This window comes from Arachis ipaensis, chromosome B7 (assembly GCF_059453495.1).
Source record: "Arachis ipaensis isolate K30076 ecotype BB chromosome B7, ASM5945349v1, whole genome shotgun sequence".
Lineage (NCBI taxonomy): Eukaryota > Viridiplantae > Streptophyta > Magnoliopsida > Fabales > Fabaceae > Arachis > Arachis ipaensis.
This window is the reverse complement of record NC_142442.1, coordinates 140,564,323-140,584,421: the sequence shown is the minus strand read 5'-3', so window position 1 is coordinate 140,584,421 and position 20,099 is coordinate 140,564,323. Positions and strand designations below refer to the sequence as shown.

General features: G+C 31.8%; 1 protein-coding gene across 1 annotated transcript; it reads right to left on the bottom strand.

Moving 5' to 3' along the window:
• Window positions 1–1,147: 1,147 nt before the first annotated feature.
• LOC107606242 (transcription factor bHLH93) lies at window positions 1,148–4,060 on the bottom strand. The gene is made up of 4 exons (XM_088493560.1): window positions 3,400–4,060; window positions 2,535–2,705; window positions 2,256–2,423; window positions 1,148–1,547 (listed from the first exon to the last, which is right to left on the bottom strand). The coding sequence occupies exons 1-4, from the start codon at window positions 4,000–4,002 to the stop codon at window positions 1,461–1,463; spliced, it is 1,029 nt and encodes a 342-aa protein (XP_088349686.1). The 5' UTR covers window positions 4,003–4,060; the 3' UTR covers window positions 1,148–1,460.
• Between the last annotated feature and the right edge of the window lie 16,039 nt (window positions 4,061–20,099).

Genomic DNA, 20,099 nt, shown 5'->3' with positions numbered 1-20,099 from the left:
TTTAATATTTTATTTTATTTTAATTTGTTAATAATATTATAATATTTATTTAATGAATTTAATATATATAAGCAGCTGCATTATATTGATCTTTAAAATAATAATACGATATTTTATTAATACTAATATCATTTTAAAAATTATATTTAATACAAATTTTAATTTTAAATCAATTCAATTACTATAAAAATTAAAAATAATACTAAAAAATATCATTCATTCAAAAACTTAAATCAATAGATAAAATACATGAATAATTATACATTTTCTTATGTGATAAACTTTTTAGCTTTATAACTTTATATGTATTTAAATAAATCTTTTTTTATTTTGGTTAATACTAAAATTTTACTACTATTTTATTATAAAATTATTTATCTCAAAAATTAAATAATAGATAAAATTACATGAACAATCGATCGCCTAACTTTGTTCTTCTTTAATACCTAACCCAACTTTGTTCTCTCTCGTCTCATGGAATTCCATTTAATTGGTTAATTTTTTAAAAAATTAGAATTTTTTTATGTCTTACTATCATATATCTTAAGAATATATATTAAGATATGCATAAAAAATATTTTGTTAAAAATTATTTAAAAATAAACTATTAAACTGTTAACATGTGCCTTTAAAATATAACATAGCTAATTTCTTTTCTTTTAAAAAAGCTTAAAGATTGGGAATTCAATGATTATGATTTGGATTATTTGGAGATAGGATTATATGTTGTGTAATCTGTCATCCATAGAACTAAAAAAGGTACTCCAACTTTACTCTTTTTATTTATATTATTTTTTTTCTATTAAAAATGACTTATTGTTCTGCTTTAACATTTTACTTAGTAGCATGGTGTGAATTTACATAATCATCCTATGAGGCACAGATATTGATATGAATACAGAATATATGAACACGTAAATTTAAAATTCTTATAAAATACAAAAACAAGATATATATATATATATATAAAATATTTTTTAGATAAATTATAATAATATTTTGATATTTTATTAATATAAATTAATTTTTTAATTATTTTTAATAATTAATAATATATACTATTTTTAAACTCATTTAAAAAATATATCTTAAGAATAAAATTAGACACGTTGATATATGATGATATTTGAGTGTGTTTATACATGTCTAGAAAAAAATTTTTATTTTTATTAAAATATGATTGAATACAAAAGACATACGTGTTGAACAAATATTATATCTAAAATGTGTCCGATACGCGAACACACAGAAACTCAAGAAAGTATCCGTAAGACCGTAACTATACTCTTTCTCGTTAATAAATTGTATCACATTATTATTACATCTGCAAAAACATATACAACTCTTGAACCATATGCAAGTTAACTTGTAAATTGTAATTAACCTCATCAAGAAAATATTTTTGCGAAATTCTCAAAAAAAAAAAAAAAAAAAAGGGAAGAAAGAAAGAAAAATATCCCTCACAAGCATCTTCCTCCGTAACCAGCACTTCTAAATAACGCTTGCTTTATATCTTCAGAATTCAGCATTGCCCTTTGCTCCGGTTCCTGTTCTTCAACAAAAACATAACAAATTAATAAAAATACTATTAAGTCACAAGAAATGAAAATGATATTATGCACCCTACATTTCTTTTCTTTTATACGCCTTCTACTTTTTATAATAAAAATTGATGATAAAAAAATAAGGTGAGATAAAAAATTTGTCTTTCATATTATAAAAAAATACTCAAAAAAAAAAAAAGATATTTACATCACTTTTTTTATACACTTTTTTTTACATTTATTTATAGTAAAAAATATTTTTTTATTTTTTTAGATTTAATTACTCTGTTAGTTTCTATAGTTTTATCAAATTTATAATTAGATCCTTATACTTCCTTTTTTTTTTTTCAATTGAGTTACTATATTACTTTTAATTTTGTAATTAAATCTTTAACTATGTAAAAAAATATTAGAATTAACGGAATATTTCTCAACAGAATATTCTTTAAAAAAAATATTCCGTTCATTTTAACGTTTTTGATACGAAAAGAACTTAATTACAAAATTAAAAACAGTGAAGGAACCAATTAAAAAAAATATAAGAATCTAATTATAAATTTTGTGAAACTACAGGGACTAATAGAACAATTAAATTTTTTTTATTGATCTTTTAGTATAAAAAATGAATTGTAAATAAAAGAGATTTACACAAAAATAGTGTATATAAGATGAAAAAAAAAAAAAAAAGAAAATTGCAATTAATATATGTACCTCTGAGCAAGAAACGTGCATTGTGAAATCATTGAAACAGCTTATAACACATTGTTGAATGTCAAGGCCTAATGCTTCCAAGGTGTTAACTGTTGAAAGCAACATTCCTGGCTTCCCCGCACAGCAAATCTCAACCCTCGTATTATCCACACCCCTCTCAACCGCAAACTGTTATTTAAAATCAATGCAATCAATTCAACCTTTCATTATATTACTAATCAAAAGGGTATTATTGGAAAAAAGGAAAAAGAAAATTGTTATATTATATTATAATATTACCTTGGGTGAATTTCTAATCAAGATTTCATTTGGTTTAATTACATCTTTGAAAATGCCACCTGCCATGTTTGAATCTTCAACTTTTACAGCTTCTTGTTGCAAATTGTTGATCTTCTCTAGAAGCTCTTTCATGTAATCAATGGTGTCTCCAAGTATTGATGTTCTATCCATCTTTGACATGAGTATTATCAAATAATAAACATAGTTAAATTACGAATAAATCATCATTTTTAACCGTGAATAAACGAAACTAATTTTGTATTCACAAAAAATAATTTTTAGATGATAAAAGAATAATATTTTAAATTTTTTCGTTTTTCATAAATATTGAGTTAATTTTGTTTATCTATAAATAAATTTATCCATATTTTAAAATTTTATAAATAAAAATAATATTTTATTTTTGATTAATTAACGGTGAAAACTTCACGTGAAGTTATTTTTGAATGAATGACACGTGTTATCATTTGATTTTAAAAAGAAAATCGATTTATTTTATACAAATAATTTAATTAAAAAACCAATTGACTAATTATGATGTTAGATTTTTTTACCGTTATTTTTTTAAAAATCGAATAAATATAATTAATCGAATAAAAAAATAACGGTAAAAAATCTAACATCATAATTAGTTAATTAATTTTTTAATTAAATCATTTATATAAAATAAATCGGTTTTATTTAAACCAAATAGTAACAAGTGTCATCTATCTAAAAACACCTTCATGTGAAGTCGATTGCAGGTAAATTTATGTCTTAAGAAATTTAAGATACCAACGAACTATAAATAACATAATCTTTCCATACTTACGAGGTCGTGGATTCGAGTCTCACTCTTAATGTACGAATACGGTAGAGTACATACCTTACTAATCTTGGGGACAATGGCTCTTAGCATTGAGAGTCTATCATTGAGTCTCTTTCTTCTTCTCCTTTCCGCCATAAGATTCTTGGAGGGTTGACCCACAACCTTCTTTGTTGACCTGCTGTTCTTTCTAATTTCCTTATTTCCCATGACAGAATCTGCGTTGAAAATCGCAGCAGGGGACTCAGAATCACAGCAAGTTACAGTTACTACTGGTTCCACTTTACACCTTGTTGCAGTTTCAATCTCCAAATTCTGAAGCTCCTCTTCTTCCATGAACGACAATGGAGGATAATAAGAATCAAGGTTGCTGCTGGTGTTATTACTGTAGTACGAGGAAGAAGAATAATGATCCATCATCAATGGCGGCGGGGATTGTTCGTCAAACAACAGGGAATCATAGATTTGGTTGAAGAAGTTGTCGTCGTCGTAAATTTGATGAGGAAGAATAAGATCCTGTTGGTAAGAAGAAGAAGAAGAAGAGTTTGGGGGAAAAGAAGAATGAAAAGTGGTGTTGTCATAATTGGTTTCCATTAATGTTTCTCTTCTTAGAGCCATGAGTTCCTCTAAGAAATCATGGTGATCGTCATAGTAGATCTCCATTATTATTATTATTAAAGAATAATTGAAGTGGCTTGAGAGATGAGAATAATGTATGTGGTACTATCACTACTCGCTCAGAATTTATAGGCCAATACACAAAACCTTCTTCATTATTATATGCAATATACTATCTATAAAATGCTGTCCTCTGCATCAATAATAATAATAAGCTACAGAGGAGTGTTAGGGATAGTAATTTTTATGATTTGTAGCCTCCAAATAGTTATCAATAATATTTTTAATGGTATGTAAAATTAGTCACTTTTCTTTTGTTAATTACATGTTCGCCAGAATTTAATAAAGTTGCTGCCTCTAAATTTTTCCAAAGCTACATATATAATCACACGCAAATCTTTATTATATAAAGATAATAGTTAAGATATTTAAGAGCGTTATTATATTAATTTAATTTAATTAAATAAGTTTATTTAATTATTATTTTTATATAAAATTAGTCATTTAATAATATAATAATAACAAATAATTTTAATATATAAACTTTTTTTATGATATTCTAAAAACATATCCTTAAATATACGTTAACAAGAATCTAATAATAATAATAATAATAATAATAATAATGAGAAATTTTTGGGTTAGTAATTTTTAGTATTTTTTGTTATTATTTGATCGGTATAAATATTAAATTATCTTTAACAAATAAATTTTTAATTTATGTGTGTAAATTTTAAAAAATATAAATATAAATTATATTAATTTATATGTGTAAATTCTGATAAATATAAATATAAATTATATATTTTTCGTGTGTAAAATTTCGATGTAAATTATTATAAATTAAATACTGATAAAAGATAATAATATTTATTGATTATGTAATGTTTCTTGATAATAATAATAATAATAATAGGGAAGGACAGAAAATGGAAAATATTTTGATAAATATTTGTTAACATAGTTATTAGTGTAATTTGAGTCAATATATATTATCAATTCACAACTAAACAAATTTAAGTGTAGCACAAAATTCATGTAATTAATAAAATGGTAACAATACACTAACACATGAAGTACTATAATAAGTTAATAATTATGTTTAGATATTATTAATTAATATTAGTGTATTTTTTCATTATTATTTCAATTTTCACATCTGCTATATATATTGATCCATGGAAGCAGGGAGAGGGCTATTTATGTCTTTTTCACCGAAATCTCTACAATCGGAAACAAATTAATTAAACATAATATTATTTAATTGGGCATTTGTGCTGGAAAGTTTGACCCACAGGGTTATGTGGAACCAAAAAGGATGGAGCTACTAGCCTACTACTACTCATTAGTTATTATCAATTTATCATATCACAAAATCATGTCAGGTTCTTTGTATGTTGAAAGCATTGCAATGTGAATTTTGTCCTTCTACCTCTCTTTCTCAAAATTTTTTTCCCTTTGGGTCCCACTTTCCAAATGCTTCCAAAGTTTGGCTTAGCCTCACAAAATTCAAATGAGTTGGTGGTCTTGTTTTGTTCTTTCCGCTACATTACTACAGTACTATTACTACCCTAGATACCATGCATTCAATGTACTTAGTACAAATCGTACATGTAACGGATTTAAATTGGTCGAATAGTTAATTCTCTCGTTTTTTTTAATAAATATTAAAATTTTAAATTTTTTTTATATACGCTATAATTTATTGGTCAACAAACAATTTTTAGGTAGAATTTAAATTCACAATAAATCGTCAGAATTTAAAAAAAAAAGTTACATAGAGTTTAAAAAAAGTTCATATTTCATGTCTCACGTTTTTGTTCTTGTTCTTGTCATGGAAAATGTTTACATTATTACATTCTCAAAAAAAAAAAAAATGTTGGTAAGGATGTCACCGTTGTATTTGCTTAAAGGCGGACTAGAACTCCATAATTTTTTGGTAAATTACATAGATATTTTTTTAAAATATATGATATTGCATTATATATATTACTGATTCATTTATTTTTATGTATAAGTACTGGTTTCCAAAAAACAGAGACAAATAAAAGAAAATTACAAAAATATACCAAAAGCTAATAGCCAATGAAACTCTTTATTATTACACTTAGATTTTTTTAGCATCATGACAAAATAATTAAACTTTTTATGAGTACTAAATATGTATTCATATATAATGGTTGATTATTGTACCTAATTTTTTGTGTTTATATATATAGTATAATTGAGTTTTCAGTTAATATCTAATTTACATATACGTATAGAGTAATAGAATAACAAAAATGTTATTCGTACACTAAAATCAATCACTAAAATTAGTTATTAATGTATTTATGTATAAATATGTATATGTATAGTTTAATTTTATTTTTAATATATATTTATATGTTAACATGTATTTTATATTGATGATTGACTTTGGTGACTAATTTTAATGTACACGTATCATAGTTTTAGAATAAAATTAAAGCATACTACCATATTAGGAAGAATTCAAGTTTTAAGCATAAAGAGAACAATAGTTAGAAGATTAATATTCACTGCAAAAAAAAATTATTTTTAATGATAAATATAATATAACGATCATTATATGTCTTATTTAACTTATGTTTTGTGATAATTATATATTTGCCATTATTAGTATATGTTATAATGACAATTATGTAATTTTTGTGACTATTAAAAATTTTTTTACTAATAATTATATAATTATCGCTAAAATTTTTTAATGACAAAATATAAGACAATTAATGTCTAATTACAAATAAATATATCAATGTCTATTTTTATTATCGTCAAAAACAAAATAAATGATCGCTAAAAATAACCTAAACTTTAAAATATTTTTTTTTAAATAAGGAGCGACATAATAATAATAATAATAATAATAATAATAATAATAATAATAATAATAATAATAATAATAATAATGTAGGAATGTGTAACGTCTATGTCATCATAGATATACAACAATTTTCTAGCATACCCTTTTGGCTTATTTTTGGTTTACAACTTATTAATGGCATGTTCCCTATGTATGAAAATTGTTTAAACATCTAAAAATAGAAAAATCAATAGCTGATAATAAGATATTCAATAAACATTAAAGACGGAAAATAATAATTTAAATGTTAGAACGTCAAACCAAAACTAATAATAAATATTTTCTTTATTGTATCTGAGTGTATCCATATAAAGTCACGGATTCCGAACCGTTGGTAAAAGTTTATACTAATGATCTCTTGATGAAGTGCTTTAAAAGCATTGTCATTTTCTTCTTAAGAGCATAGAATTATTGTATCCTGAAATGCCAATAGGTAAATATAAGTCACTTTCTAGTTATCTTCTTCCTGTGAAGAATCTAATTAAGACACATGTACGTGTTAGCATTAATAACAAGCTAATGATATTTTTTGATACCATTATATCGATAAAAAGATATTTTTTTTAATAAAAAGATATTTTTTTATTTTTTAGTGTGTTTATCAAATTTTTAATATTAAAAATTAAAAAAATAAAAAATATTTTTTTGAGAAGTTACAATTTATATTTTTTTTAAAGATTTTTTTTTTTAAAAAATATTTTTTACATAATAAATGAACAAAAAAAATACTTTTATCTTATTTTATCTAAACATAATTAATAGATAAAAATATTTTTTTACATAAGATATCTAAATATAAAATTATTTTTACTTTTGTATAAGATCTTTTAAAAAAATATCATTTAAACATTTTTTTTTCAAGAATGACGCCCAAATAAATCCTATAGCTTAATTAAAATATTACGATCAGTTTCTAAGATGTGTGTTATTAGATTTAATTTATATAATATTGTTTTTATAATTTTGCAAGTTATTTGTTTTTTCGTGTCATTTCTTTTCAATGATTTTCATGATCGACAAAAAGATTTTGCTATGAACAGAGAAACCCTAAAAAGAATTAATAAACTAAAGAAGAAACTGCCTTGCTTTTACTATTGCTAAAGTTTTTCCACAATCAAGTTTGAAATTCAGATAGATACGATGTTTCCTCTTAGAATTTTTCACAGCAATCATGGTTTGAATCAAATATGATCAACCATGCATGCATGGAATATATCAACCATTACCTTCACCAGAACTTGTGAAATTAAAGTTTAGCACAATGATGAGTCAAGCTTGTTTCTAGTGCAAAATTTCATTAAGAATACAATTAAGAAATTATTTATTTATTAATTAATATCAGCTAATTTTTTTAAAAAATTATTTTTAATATCTTAGTAAAAAGAATTATCCGCACGTATACATAGTAAAATGAACATCCTGTGAAGCATATACATGCAAAATCAAACAAATCAAGTAAAATACCAATGATATATCTAAATAGACATCCACTTTAGAATGAAAAGAACTATTCAGTAAAATCAACATCCGATTTAGTTGATAAAAAACAAGTAATGAGACAGCGACGGCAGTGACACAGGATTACGAGAGAGCGGTTGTGACAAAAAAAATCAAAATTATAATTTAACTTAATTAAATTTAAAATTTAATTTTTAAAATTAAATTAACTTTCTTTTTTTAACCTATTGTTTACGTTATTCAAAAAAAGTGTTGTTCTCCTATATTTTCTCATTATTATAACTAACTCAACCAACTGAACTTATTTTTATGAGAAATATTAGAAACCATCAAAATTTATTGTTTTTAGTTATTACTTAGCCATCATTTTAATTCTTTTAGCCAACAACATATTTTATTCTATACTTTTAATTATTAATAACTAACTAATAACTGACCAAAAACAATAAATTCTTATGACCATATTAACATTCCTCTTTCTTTATAGATAATAACAGATTTTTAACATACTTAAGTACTTAACTATTATTACCCTTGATAATAATCATCTTGGCCAACTTAAACAATTCCTCTATTGTCTTTGAAAATTCTATCTAAAATTCTAATTTCTGTTAATGAAAGCGGTCCCCATTTAGATTTGTTGAAATCCCATATTCCTTCACGAACATGGGAACCCGATTACGTGGCTAAAATATATATTAGATATTGAAAGTTTGTTGATATTGATATTCTTGTGATGATGTGCATTTTACTATTATTTTTCCTCCTTCTTTAGGGACTCCTATATTGTTGTGGGATTCTCTTGTATGAAGAACTGTTGAAACAAAATAACTAATCAGTCTATATATCACTATTTTCCGATTGATCTAGCTAGGGAAAAGCAAAATCTTTCGTTTTATTAATTTTATGTGATTATCTTGTCTTGTATTAACATGAAAGATCAGTTTAATTAGTTTTTCTAAGTAACATGTCACTATATATATATATATATATATATATATATATATATATATATATATAGCCGTCGTCCGAATTGTTTGCGAGAAGGTGGGGGTGGTACCTGCAAAACACTCCGATGCTTAAGTCAGTATGGGTCTTAGCAGGTTTAAGTATATTGGGACTTAAGTATACCTGAAGAGTATCAGTGTATTTATAGGTGATGAGCCAATAACTACTGTTGGAGTAGTTTCACTTCTGATAGTGGATAACTGTCCCTTTATCTTAGGATTATTCAGATCTCTCTTTTAGAAGTGGTGAGAGATATTAGGGGTTAATTATAACTCCTCTGGGAATGAAGGGGTTGTCATGCAGCACTTCGGTCTGATTTGTGAAAAGGTCAGTTATGGACAGCTGCATTTTGGGCTTTTTCCGTTTTTGGGCCTGGCTTGTGTTTTGGGCCAGTTATGAACAGTGCCCCTACTTAAGTCCGATCTTTTTGCTTAGGTCAGATTCAAGTGTATGTGAAGTCGGAACCTTTCAGGTCAGTTTTTACATTCTATTCGGGAAACTGACGTGATTTTCAAACTGCAAAACCGACGTGATTTTCAGAATGCCAATCGTTGCTTCTATTGGCTTCCTCTTTGGATACGTGGGATGCGGTTATGTTTGTAACCGTACACGTTATTTAATGGGGGAGGAACTTTTACAGTTTTGCCCTTTGGGTATTTTAAATACTCTTTTCTTTTCTCTTTCTTCCTTTTTCGTCTCTCCATACTCGCGCCCTTTCGTTCTCTCAAGCCTCTCTTTTATCCATCAAACCTCCCAGTGTTGCGATTTCGTTCTTTCTTTACAGACTGTGAAGCATCTGAGAAACTTCTTCGCTGACCTTACCATTCCGTTATTTTTCTTCAACCTTCATCAAGAAAAGAGGTTGGTATCCCCTTCTGCTTTAACTTCTTTCTCTGGCTTTGTAGTGTTTCCACTATTTTTAGAATTTATTGTTGGAATGCGATTTCTGTGTTGATGAACTTGTGCCTGTTGAGGGTTTAAGGTAGCTTTTAATGTGCCTTTGTTGCCGTCTCGCTGTTGTGTTTTCTCATGCATGTTAGGTTGCCCCCATGATCGTTGTGTTTTACTGTGTTTTTCCAAAGATTATGTCTTTTGTGGCTGTTGGTTGCACCCCTTTTTTTTTTTACAAAAAAGAAAGTTTGCCTTGTTTCAGACTTGTTTTGTAATGCTTTCTTTTGTGTAATGTAGGTATCTCCTTCTGTATGTCTCTTCCTATTCCTCCAAATATGTCTTCCAAGGTTCCTGAAGATTTATTGAAATGGGTAGATTCATCTGTTCTCTGTTCCAACCCCATAGTTGATAGTGTTTTTGTAAAGGAACTCCATAAGCATCATAGAATTTGTAGTTCTGGTGAGGATGAGGCAAAATATGAAATAGTAGCCCCTGACTTTGAGGACCGAGTTTGTTTTGGGCGAGCCGTTGAGTCGGAACCCCATTTTATCTTCATGTATGACTGCCTATTTACCCGACTTGGGGTTACCTTCCCTTTTTCCGATTTCAAGATAGAGGTATTATCTCATTAGAGAGTGACTCCTTCCCAACTCCATCCAAATTCTTGGGAATTTCTCAAAATTTATCAACTCGTTAGTTGTGAACTCGGGTTTCCGATCTCTTTGATAATCTTTTTCTACCTCTTCTTCCACTTAACGAAGCCTTTTAGTGCTTCAAACAAATAAAATAAACAACAATGGGTTTTCTTCCGAGCTATCCAAGGCCGGTAGGTGTTTTCTATCTTTGATGAGTCGTTCCACGACTTTAAGAATTTCTTTTTAAATTTCGTGCCGTTGAGGGTCATCATCCCTTTTTTCTGAGTGAGAATGATGAGCCCCGTTTCTACTTATACTTGACAGAGGCAGCCTCTGTTGAAAAATACAATTTGATAGACTTGGACGAGGTGGAGGAGACTGTGGTCGAATTCTTTCGAGAGGCTTGGGGACGGGCTCCAAATCTTGACACAAAAAAGTTCCTTCTCAGGACTCCGAGTTATGTCCATATCGAACTAAGTAGTTTTTGCCACTATGTTATAGATGACATTTTTTTCGACTTGTTTGTTGACGTCTATTTCTTTTTTGTAGAAAAAATGAAAAGTGGTTCCAAGGCTTACCAAAAAGTTCAGAAGGCCAAAAGGAACGCCCGAGCCCGCTACAGGAGAGTAGCAAGTCGGATACCTCTTTTTCGACTAAGTCTGATTCGGGTACCTCTTCTCAGAGCAAGCTAGTAAACCTCTTTCCTCCTCCTTCTCCAGTTCTTACCTCTCCAGTTCCTCCCTTCTCGGAACCAAGTTCTAAGAAGAGGAAGACCTCAGAATCTGGCACCCTTAATATTAATGACGCTGGGTTTGATGGGGTGAAGTTTTGAAAGAAGCACATCCTTCCTCATAGCTTTATTGCTATGGATGATGTTTCTATCAAAAACCACCTCCAGGTCTTAATCCGAGAGGGGATCCGAACTGCTGGAGTATGCTCTACCTTGCTGACAGAGTTAGAGAGGACTCCCCTGAATGCTATTCAGCATTCTTTGGAGGTCCTTCGGACCAAGGTGACAACTCTTCAGAAGGCCGAGAAGGGGTTGGAGGAGGAGAAGGTAAGTATGGAGGCCGAGCTCTTTAAAGCTCGTGATCAGAAAAGGCAATCTGCGGCTTCCTGTACTCTGGCCGAAGGATTGCTGAAGAAAGCTGAGGAGAATTATGTTAGAATTTCGGTAGAACTTGGAGTTGAAGAAGCAGATGGAGCGACTTAGGGAGGATTATGTTTACTTGGAGGAGTCAGTTGCTGAGGGTAAAGAAGAGGTATTTGAAATTTTAAAGAATTAAGTTCGGGTAATTGCTCCCGACTTAGATTTATTCCCTCTGCATCCCGACAAGATTGTGGTCGACAGGAAGATTGTTTCTCCGCCCCGCCATCCTACTGACTTTGAGCTCAAGACTGCTGGGCAATGCTTGGTTGAGTCTCCTCCCCAAGAAGTCGTCGCTCCCGAGGAAATGATGCCGAGTTCCTCCCCTCAGCCAGAAGCCACCCCCACTGAGGAGAACCTTCTGACTTCAACTGAGGAGAACCCTCCGACTTTATCCGCCGATCTTAACTCCTCTCCAGCTAATGATCAGAATCCTTTGATTGTTCCTGCTTAATTCTTTGGTTAAGGCCCGTCTTGTGGGTCCTTTTATAAACACTTCCATTTATATTTTTTACATGCTTTTCTTTTTGCTGACTTTGGTCCTTTGTAAAGGGCTTAACAACTTTTTGCTTTTGCTATTGCTAGTCCTTTTTAATAGGACTTGAATAACTTTTGAGTAGTTATAATTATCTTGAAAAGGTTTCTATATCTGTGAGTTTTCCTTTTGTCTTAGGATCTTTAATATGCTTGCTTGCATGTCGAATAACTCATCTACGGTTTGTGAGGCTTTTATGAAAGCTTTTAATAAGTAACCTTTAACTTAGGGTTTTTAAGGAAGGGTTTTTTGTTTTCCATTACTTAGTGCGAATGCCCAATTTGTTTTGTTATTGAATCGTTTTCATAACTTAGGTTATTTTCGTGATGCATTTTATTCTGCTCGGACGCTTTCCGACTTGTAAATCATTTTGTTCCGAGTTTGTTTGATCGTCATTTATAACCTCTTTATACTGACTTGTACCTCGTCACTTTATCTTGCCGACCATGTAGGACAAACAACAGATTTTCGCGCTTTTTTTAGCTTAATTCAATGCGTATCGTAGGAGATGGTAAAGGAATAAATAGAAAGAGACATTATTATTGATGAAATGTAACTTAAAAAATGCTTTGCTGCCAGGGGATAACTCTATTGTCCCTGGTCTCCACTTTGATGCCTCGTTAAAGCCCCCTTCTGGAAAACCCTTTTTGGGAAAAAATCGTGAAGTCAGAAAAAAGAGTACATCAGGGAGTGAGGTGCGCTACTAGCTATAATATCTCTTCAAATTACATGCATGCCACGACCTTGGGAGCTCGGCTCCGTTCAAGTCGGACACTTTATAATAGCCTTTTCCCAAGACTTCGGATATCTTGTAAGGTCTTTTCCAGTTGGCTGCGAGCTTCCCTTCGCCTGACTTGTTTACCCCGATATCATTTCTTATCAGGACTAGGTCTCTTGTGGTGAAGTTCCTTCGTAATACCTTTTTGTTGTATCTGGCCGACATCCTTTGCTTCAGCGCTGTTTCTCTTATCTGGGCTTGTTCTTGGACTTCTAAGAGGAGTTCGAGTTCTTCTTTACGGGCTTGGACATTTCCGACCTCATCATAATATCTTACCCTTGGACTTTGTTCATTGACCTCTACTGGGATCATGGCTTTTATTCCGTCTGCAAGTTGGAAAGGTGTTTCTCCAGTCGTAGAATGAGGTATTGTTCGGTAAGCCCATAGTACTTGCGGGAGCTCTTCTACCCAAGCTCCCTTTGCATCCTACAGCCTTTTCTTTAACCTAGCTAATATGACTTTATTGGCTGCTTCAGCTTGTCCATTAGCTTGGGAATGTTCTATCGATGTGTAGCGGTGGCAGTGGGGCGGGTAGGGACGGGTTTTTGCCCTACCCGACCCCGCCCCACTATCCTTGCATTTCACTACTACCCGCTCCACTCCTACCCGCGGGTAGTAGGTTACTCTACCCTAACCTACCCCCACGGGTACTCGCTCGGCCCCTACCCGCCTCTATAAAAATTAAATGACATTTTAATTTTTACACATTCATATATAAATTAAGATACAAACTGAAAATTCATAACTAAATTAAAATACAAACATAAGATTCATACAATGTCAAATAATTTGAAATTGAAAAAAGTTTATACAATGTCAAATAACTAAATTAAAATACAAACATAAAGAAATTACATCATAAAAATATTAAAAAGTCTTCAATCCTTATTCTTTATCACTATCCACATCTTCATCATCATTAAAGGTTTGAAAGTCAAGATTCAAACCTAAAAATCAAAAGAGATAGCAATTAATAAACTAATTACTATTATGTAAAAAATTAACATAAATAAATATTAAGTAATATATCACTTTTATTCCCTAAAGCTGCCCACAACCAACTTTTGCTACACATTAAAGCTTCAATTATGCTTTCTTTGAGCATTCCGCAATGAGGAGAAATTACACGACCACTTGTACTAAAAGCAGATTCAGAAGCAATAGTGGATACCGGAATGACATATATATCCTTGGCTATTTTTGCTAAAACTTTAAATTTTATTTGATTGTTCTTCCACCATTTCAAAACATTAAAGTTAAGATCATTTTGAAGATGAATTTCCTCCTCAAGATAATGATCAAACTCAACATTTACACATGAATCCTTGTCATTTTTCTTCTTTTAAGATACTCCATATAATCATCACCCCTAAATATGCTTGTATTTCCACTTTCATCAACTTCTTTTGTACCAACATGTGACACATCGAAACTCATTTTTTGATTGTATTCATTAAACAAGTCATTACACAACTGATGAATTCTGTCAACTTGCTTGAAACATTCTATTGGATTTGGATACATTTTTTCAGATTGAAACTCAACCCCAACTATCTTGTACCTAGGATCTAAAACAGCAGCAATACCCATAATGCCATGAATCTCATCCTAATACTTCTCAAATTTTTTCTTCATGCTAGATGCCATATTAGCAATTAAAGAATTACTAGAAAGTTGTCATTCATCCAATGAGACTTTTATTTTACAAACCAGAGTAAAGTAAAGATTGGCTGTCGGAAATTTAGAACCAGAAAACAGTTGAGTAACATCATAAAACAACTTCAATCTATCACATATTTCCTTGGCAAGTTTCCACTCTTCATTACTTGGCACAATTTTATATTGGGGTTCCTTCTGCCTTAACCTAGGAAAGACAACTCTATACAACAATGCAATTTCTAACATCGAATAAGTTGAGTTCCACATAGTCAGACAATCAAGAACCAATTTCTTAGTAAATGGAATCGTTGTTTTAGCACACTAGCTCACAAAAATTTCGTTCCTTTTCTGCGTTGCAGTCCAATACAATACACTACTGCGAATCTTTTCAATACTTTCCTTAACTATACTCAAACTATCCTTCACAATCAAATTCAATATATGAGCACAACAACGCATATGCAATAATTTACCCCCCAACATCAAGAATGAAGAATCTAGACGCCCCAACAATTCATCTATCATAGCATCATTAGTAGAACAATTATCCAATGTAACAGTAGACAGTTTTCTATCAACGTTCTATTCTAACAATATTTTCATCAATGTTTGAGTAAGAACTTCACTTGTATGGGGACAAAAAACATAACAAAAGCTGAAAAATAGAACAAACATGCATGCGTTTTAGATTAACGAAGCTCAACACAATGTATAAAAGTTTATGAAGTTTTTGAAGTATCTCAATAGGCGCATTTACAACTTTCACGAACTATCGATATAGTGAGCTGTGACAACCATGTAACCTTTTTCTTGATTGGAAGTCTACATGTCGCTAGTTATTGCAACTCTACTATCATTTTTATCTAGTTGAAGAGTTAACTTCAGCTTCTCATCCCCAAACATCTTCAAGATGTCTTTCCTAACCGTGTTGCGACTAAGCATTTTAAATGTTGGTTGCATTGATGCAAACGCTCGCCTCAGTCCATGGTGGTCCAAACAACTCAAAGGATACTCATGTAGGACAATCATTTCGTCGATACACTTTCTTGTCTTTGAAGGGACAAACACAAAGCCATCTTCATTTACTTTTTGCCCTTGTGCTTGCTTTGCTAGTGATTCAACAATTGATGATTGCCTTGGGTTCGCCACTTTTATTTTCTTACAATATCGATCCACATGGTTTCTTAATGACTTGGTACCAATCTTCGGATTTGCATTAAGCACACTCTTGCAAAATTTGCATTTTGCCTTCCATTCACCTTCAACTTTTAAACGATCAAAATACTCCCAATAAGCACTCTTAATATTAGTCTTATTATTACCTTCAACAGGAGTTGATCCTTCTGAATTTGAGGCATTATTATCCATTGGTTGTGGAGTTTCTGAAGTTGGATTAGCATTACTCTGAACTTCAATTTCATTATCGATAGGAGTAACATTATTGTTTTGTGTGTCTTCTCTAACATTACTAGCCATAAAATTATCTTAACAAACCTACATTGAAAACACAAAGTATATAAACTAGAGATATATAAGTGTGGAGAATAATAAAGAGATCAGATAACTAGAGAGCATAAATAAAATATAATGGTCCTTTTTGTATTGATTAAAATAAACCTCATTATATATATATACACACTAATACTCAATGACAATTACAAATTCTTGTCCAAAATTCAATAAACCAGAACATCAGTAAAGGCAAAATCATAACAAGGGCAAAATCATATAAAGTATTTTCATTATATAAACTAAACAAAAGTTAACATAGAAATTGAACTGAACAGCACAAATTCCATCACTTTGTCTGAATCTTCACATATACTCAATTTTCACATCAAAATTCAAATTGACACTCAAAAAGTAAAGCCCACCCAAATACTTAAAAACATCAAAAGTTTAAAATTTTAACCCCATCAAGCCCGTAAGTTGCTAACTTTGAGCAGAAAAATAACAAATTGAGTAAATGATATTAAAGGAAAATGCAGAAATAAATCTAGTAACAGCTCTTTTTTCTTCAATTTGCAGTGGTTAAAGTGTGAAACTCACATCCCATTTGAAACGAAAATTTCAAACAAAAAACAAAGACACACACTTACCAATTGAAAACAAAAATAGTTTGGTGTCTGAGTTATTGACCAAAACGCAGCAGTGTAAAAGGGACGGCTCAAAAATTTTTCAGACACAAAATTTCAATCACAACAAGAGGAAACAATAAAAAAATACAAAACTAAATTTAATGTAAAAAAAAAAATATGATAAATGAACAATCTCCGGTCAAACTCTAACCAGAACTATGAAATTAAAAATAATTGAAGTTACAGATATAATTTCTTCTTCGGCAACTATTCTTCGGCTTTGGGATGATTTGGGAAATGCTGAGGTACATATATCTTTTGTAATAATGCCATATATAATAATTAATTTGGCAAGCAATCGTATACACATACAGTTACTACTTTATAGCCACAAAAAATTCTTCATCTAAAAAAAATTATACTCATATATGCAATATGTGAAGGAAAAAAAAATTGGTACGACTAAAATGACTATTACAATAAAAAATTGATTATACTAACTAGTTAAAAAATTAATTTTTCATATTTTATCTCATGCATATATATTTCATGCTTCATACATATTAAGCTTCTTGGATGTTGATTTGATCTGATCAAAGAGGGTAGCGCAGAGACGGGGGAAACTTACCAAAGACGGCGACAAAGAGGGCAGCGCAGCACACCGACGAAAGGGCCACCGAGTTACCAGAAGAGGAAGAAGGAGACAAAGAGGGCAACGCAGCACAGCAACGAAGGGGCTTGGTAGGACGGAAGAGTAGCGACGACGACAGGCTCGGCGGAAGGCTCAACGGCACAGTGAAGGTGACCAGATCTGAGCTTCACTGTGGAGAAGAGGAAGTGACTTTTGTTCTCTCTTCTCAGCTAGGGTTAGGGGTTAAGGGGACAAGTTAATGAGTATGAGGGCATTGGCTGTGAGGATTAGGAACCCTAAAAACTTAAAATTGTGTATAGATATATGTACTCCGGGGCGGGTATGGGCGAGTTTAGCCTGACCCCGATCCCGTCCCGTCCCGCTCAGCCACCCGCCCCGATTAAAATCCACCCCGCTCCAGGTCGGGTTTAAACCCGCCCTGACTGGGTTGGGGCGGGTTATAATTAGGTACCCGCGGGTTCGGGTACTCCTGCCACCCCTACCGATGTGAACTAGTGCTTGATCTTCATACTTGCTACTAAATTCCTGAATGTAGAGTCGGTGAACTGTGTACCATTATTTGTGGTAATGGAGTGGAAAACTCCGAACCGAGTAATGATATTCTTATATAGGAACTTTCAACTTCTTTGAGCTGTGATAGTAGCTGGTGGTTCTCCTTCTATCCATTTAGTGAAGTAATCCACTTCCACAATTAGGTACTTGACTTGTCCAGGGGCTTGGGAAAAGAGTCCGAGTAGGTCCAACTCCCATTTCACAAAAGGCCATGGCGAGGTTATACCGATGAGCTCTGCAGGTGGAGCGATGTAGAAGTTGGCATGCATCTAACAAGGCGGACACTTTCTGACAAAGTCAGTCGCGTCCTTTTGCAAAGTCGGCCAGAAAAATCTAGCTCGGACCACCTTCCTAGCCAGAGATCGTGCTTCGAGATGGTTTCCACATATGCCATTATGTATTTCCTCCAAAACCTCTTCAGTTCTGCAAGTTGGTACACATTTCAACAATGGTGTGGATATTCCCCTTCTATAAAGAACATTCTGTACTAAAGTGTAGTTCCGTGCTTCCCTCCAAATTCTCTTGGCTTCCTTTTGTTCCTCAGGAAGGATGTCGAATTTTAAATATTCGATAAAGGGAGTCATCTATCTGAGGTTTAAGCCAGAAATAGATAGAACGCCTGATTTGTTATTTGCCTTGATAACGGATGGATCTTTGAGGATTTCTTGTATCAGACTTCTGTTATTTCTTCCAGGCTTGGTACTTGCCAATTTAGAAAGGGTATCTGTTCGGCTATTAAGTTCCCGAGTTATATGTCGAACCTCAGTATCATTGAATTGTTAAAGATGTACAAGCATTTTTTGTAAGTATCTCTTCATATTAGGATCCTTTGCTTGGTACTCTCCATTGATTTGTGAGGTTACTACCTAAGAATTACTGAAGATTATTACTTTAGTCGCCCCAACTTCTTTGGCGAGTTTCAGTCCTGCAATCAGGGCTTTGTACTCTACCTGGTTGTTGGAAGCAGGGAACTCAAACTTCAAGAAAACTTCTATTTGAGTTCCTTCTTCATTGACCAATATTATGCCTGCTCCACTTCCGACCTTATTAGAGGACCCATCTACATAGAGTTCCCAAGTGGTGGAGGTTTCAATCTGATCGCCTGTATACTCTGCGACAAAGTCGGTGAGGCATTGAACTTTTATGGCTATTCGAGTTTTGTATCTCAAGTTGAAATCGGATAGTTCTATATCCCATGGTACCATCTGACCTGCTATGTCTGTCTTCTGGAGTATCTGCTTCATAGGTTGATTTGTCCGGACTCTTATGGTGTGTGCCTGGAAGTAAGGTCGGAGTCTCCTAGATGCCACGATTAAGGCGTATGCAAATTTTTTTATTTTTTGATATCTTAACACTGTCCCTTGTAAGACTTTGCTAGCAAAATAAATGGGATGCTGACCGACCTCATCTTCTCGTAGCAATGCTGATGCTACCGACTTTTCAGCAACAACTAGGTATAACACCAGCTCTTCTCCCGCTTCTGCTCAGGTAAGGATGGGTGGTTCACTTAAGAATTTTTTGAATTCCTGAAAGGAATCTTCACATTCAGAGGTCCACTCAAATTGACATCCTTTTTTAAGTAGTGAAAAAAGTGACAAGGATCTCAAGGCTGATCCTGCCAAAAATCTGGACAATGCTGCAAGTCGGCCATTCAGTTGTTGGACTTCTTTTAAACAAGTCGGACTCCTCATTTCTAAGATTGCTCTACACTTGTTGGGGTTAGCCTCAATCCCCCTTTGTGTGAGCATAAAACCCAAGAATTTTCTGCCTCTACTGCAAAAGTGCATTTGGGGGGATTTAGTCTCATCACATGTCTTTTGATGGTGCCGAAGACTTGTGAGAGGTCGGATAGGAGACTGGCCTCA

Excerpts from the sequence above, each read along its gene's own strand:
- LOC107606242 (XM_088493560.1), bottom strand. The coding sequence starts at position 4,002 with ATGGAGATCTACTATGACGATCACCATGATTTCTTAGAGGAACTCATG. Across the intron at positions 2,424-2,534 it reads TGATTAGAAATTCACCCAAG|TTTGCGGTTGAGAGGGGTGT; the intron begins GTAATATTATAA and ends TTTAAATAACAG. Across the intron at positions 1,548-2,255 it reads TGCACGTTTCTTGCTCAGAG|GAACCGGAGCAAAGGGCAAT; the intron begins GTACATATATTA and ends GTTGAAGAACAG.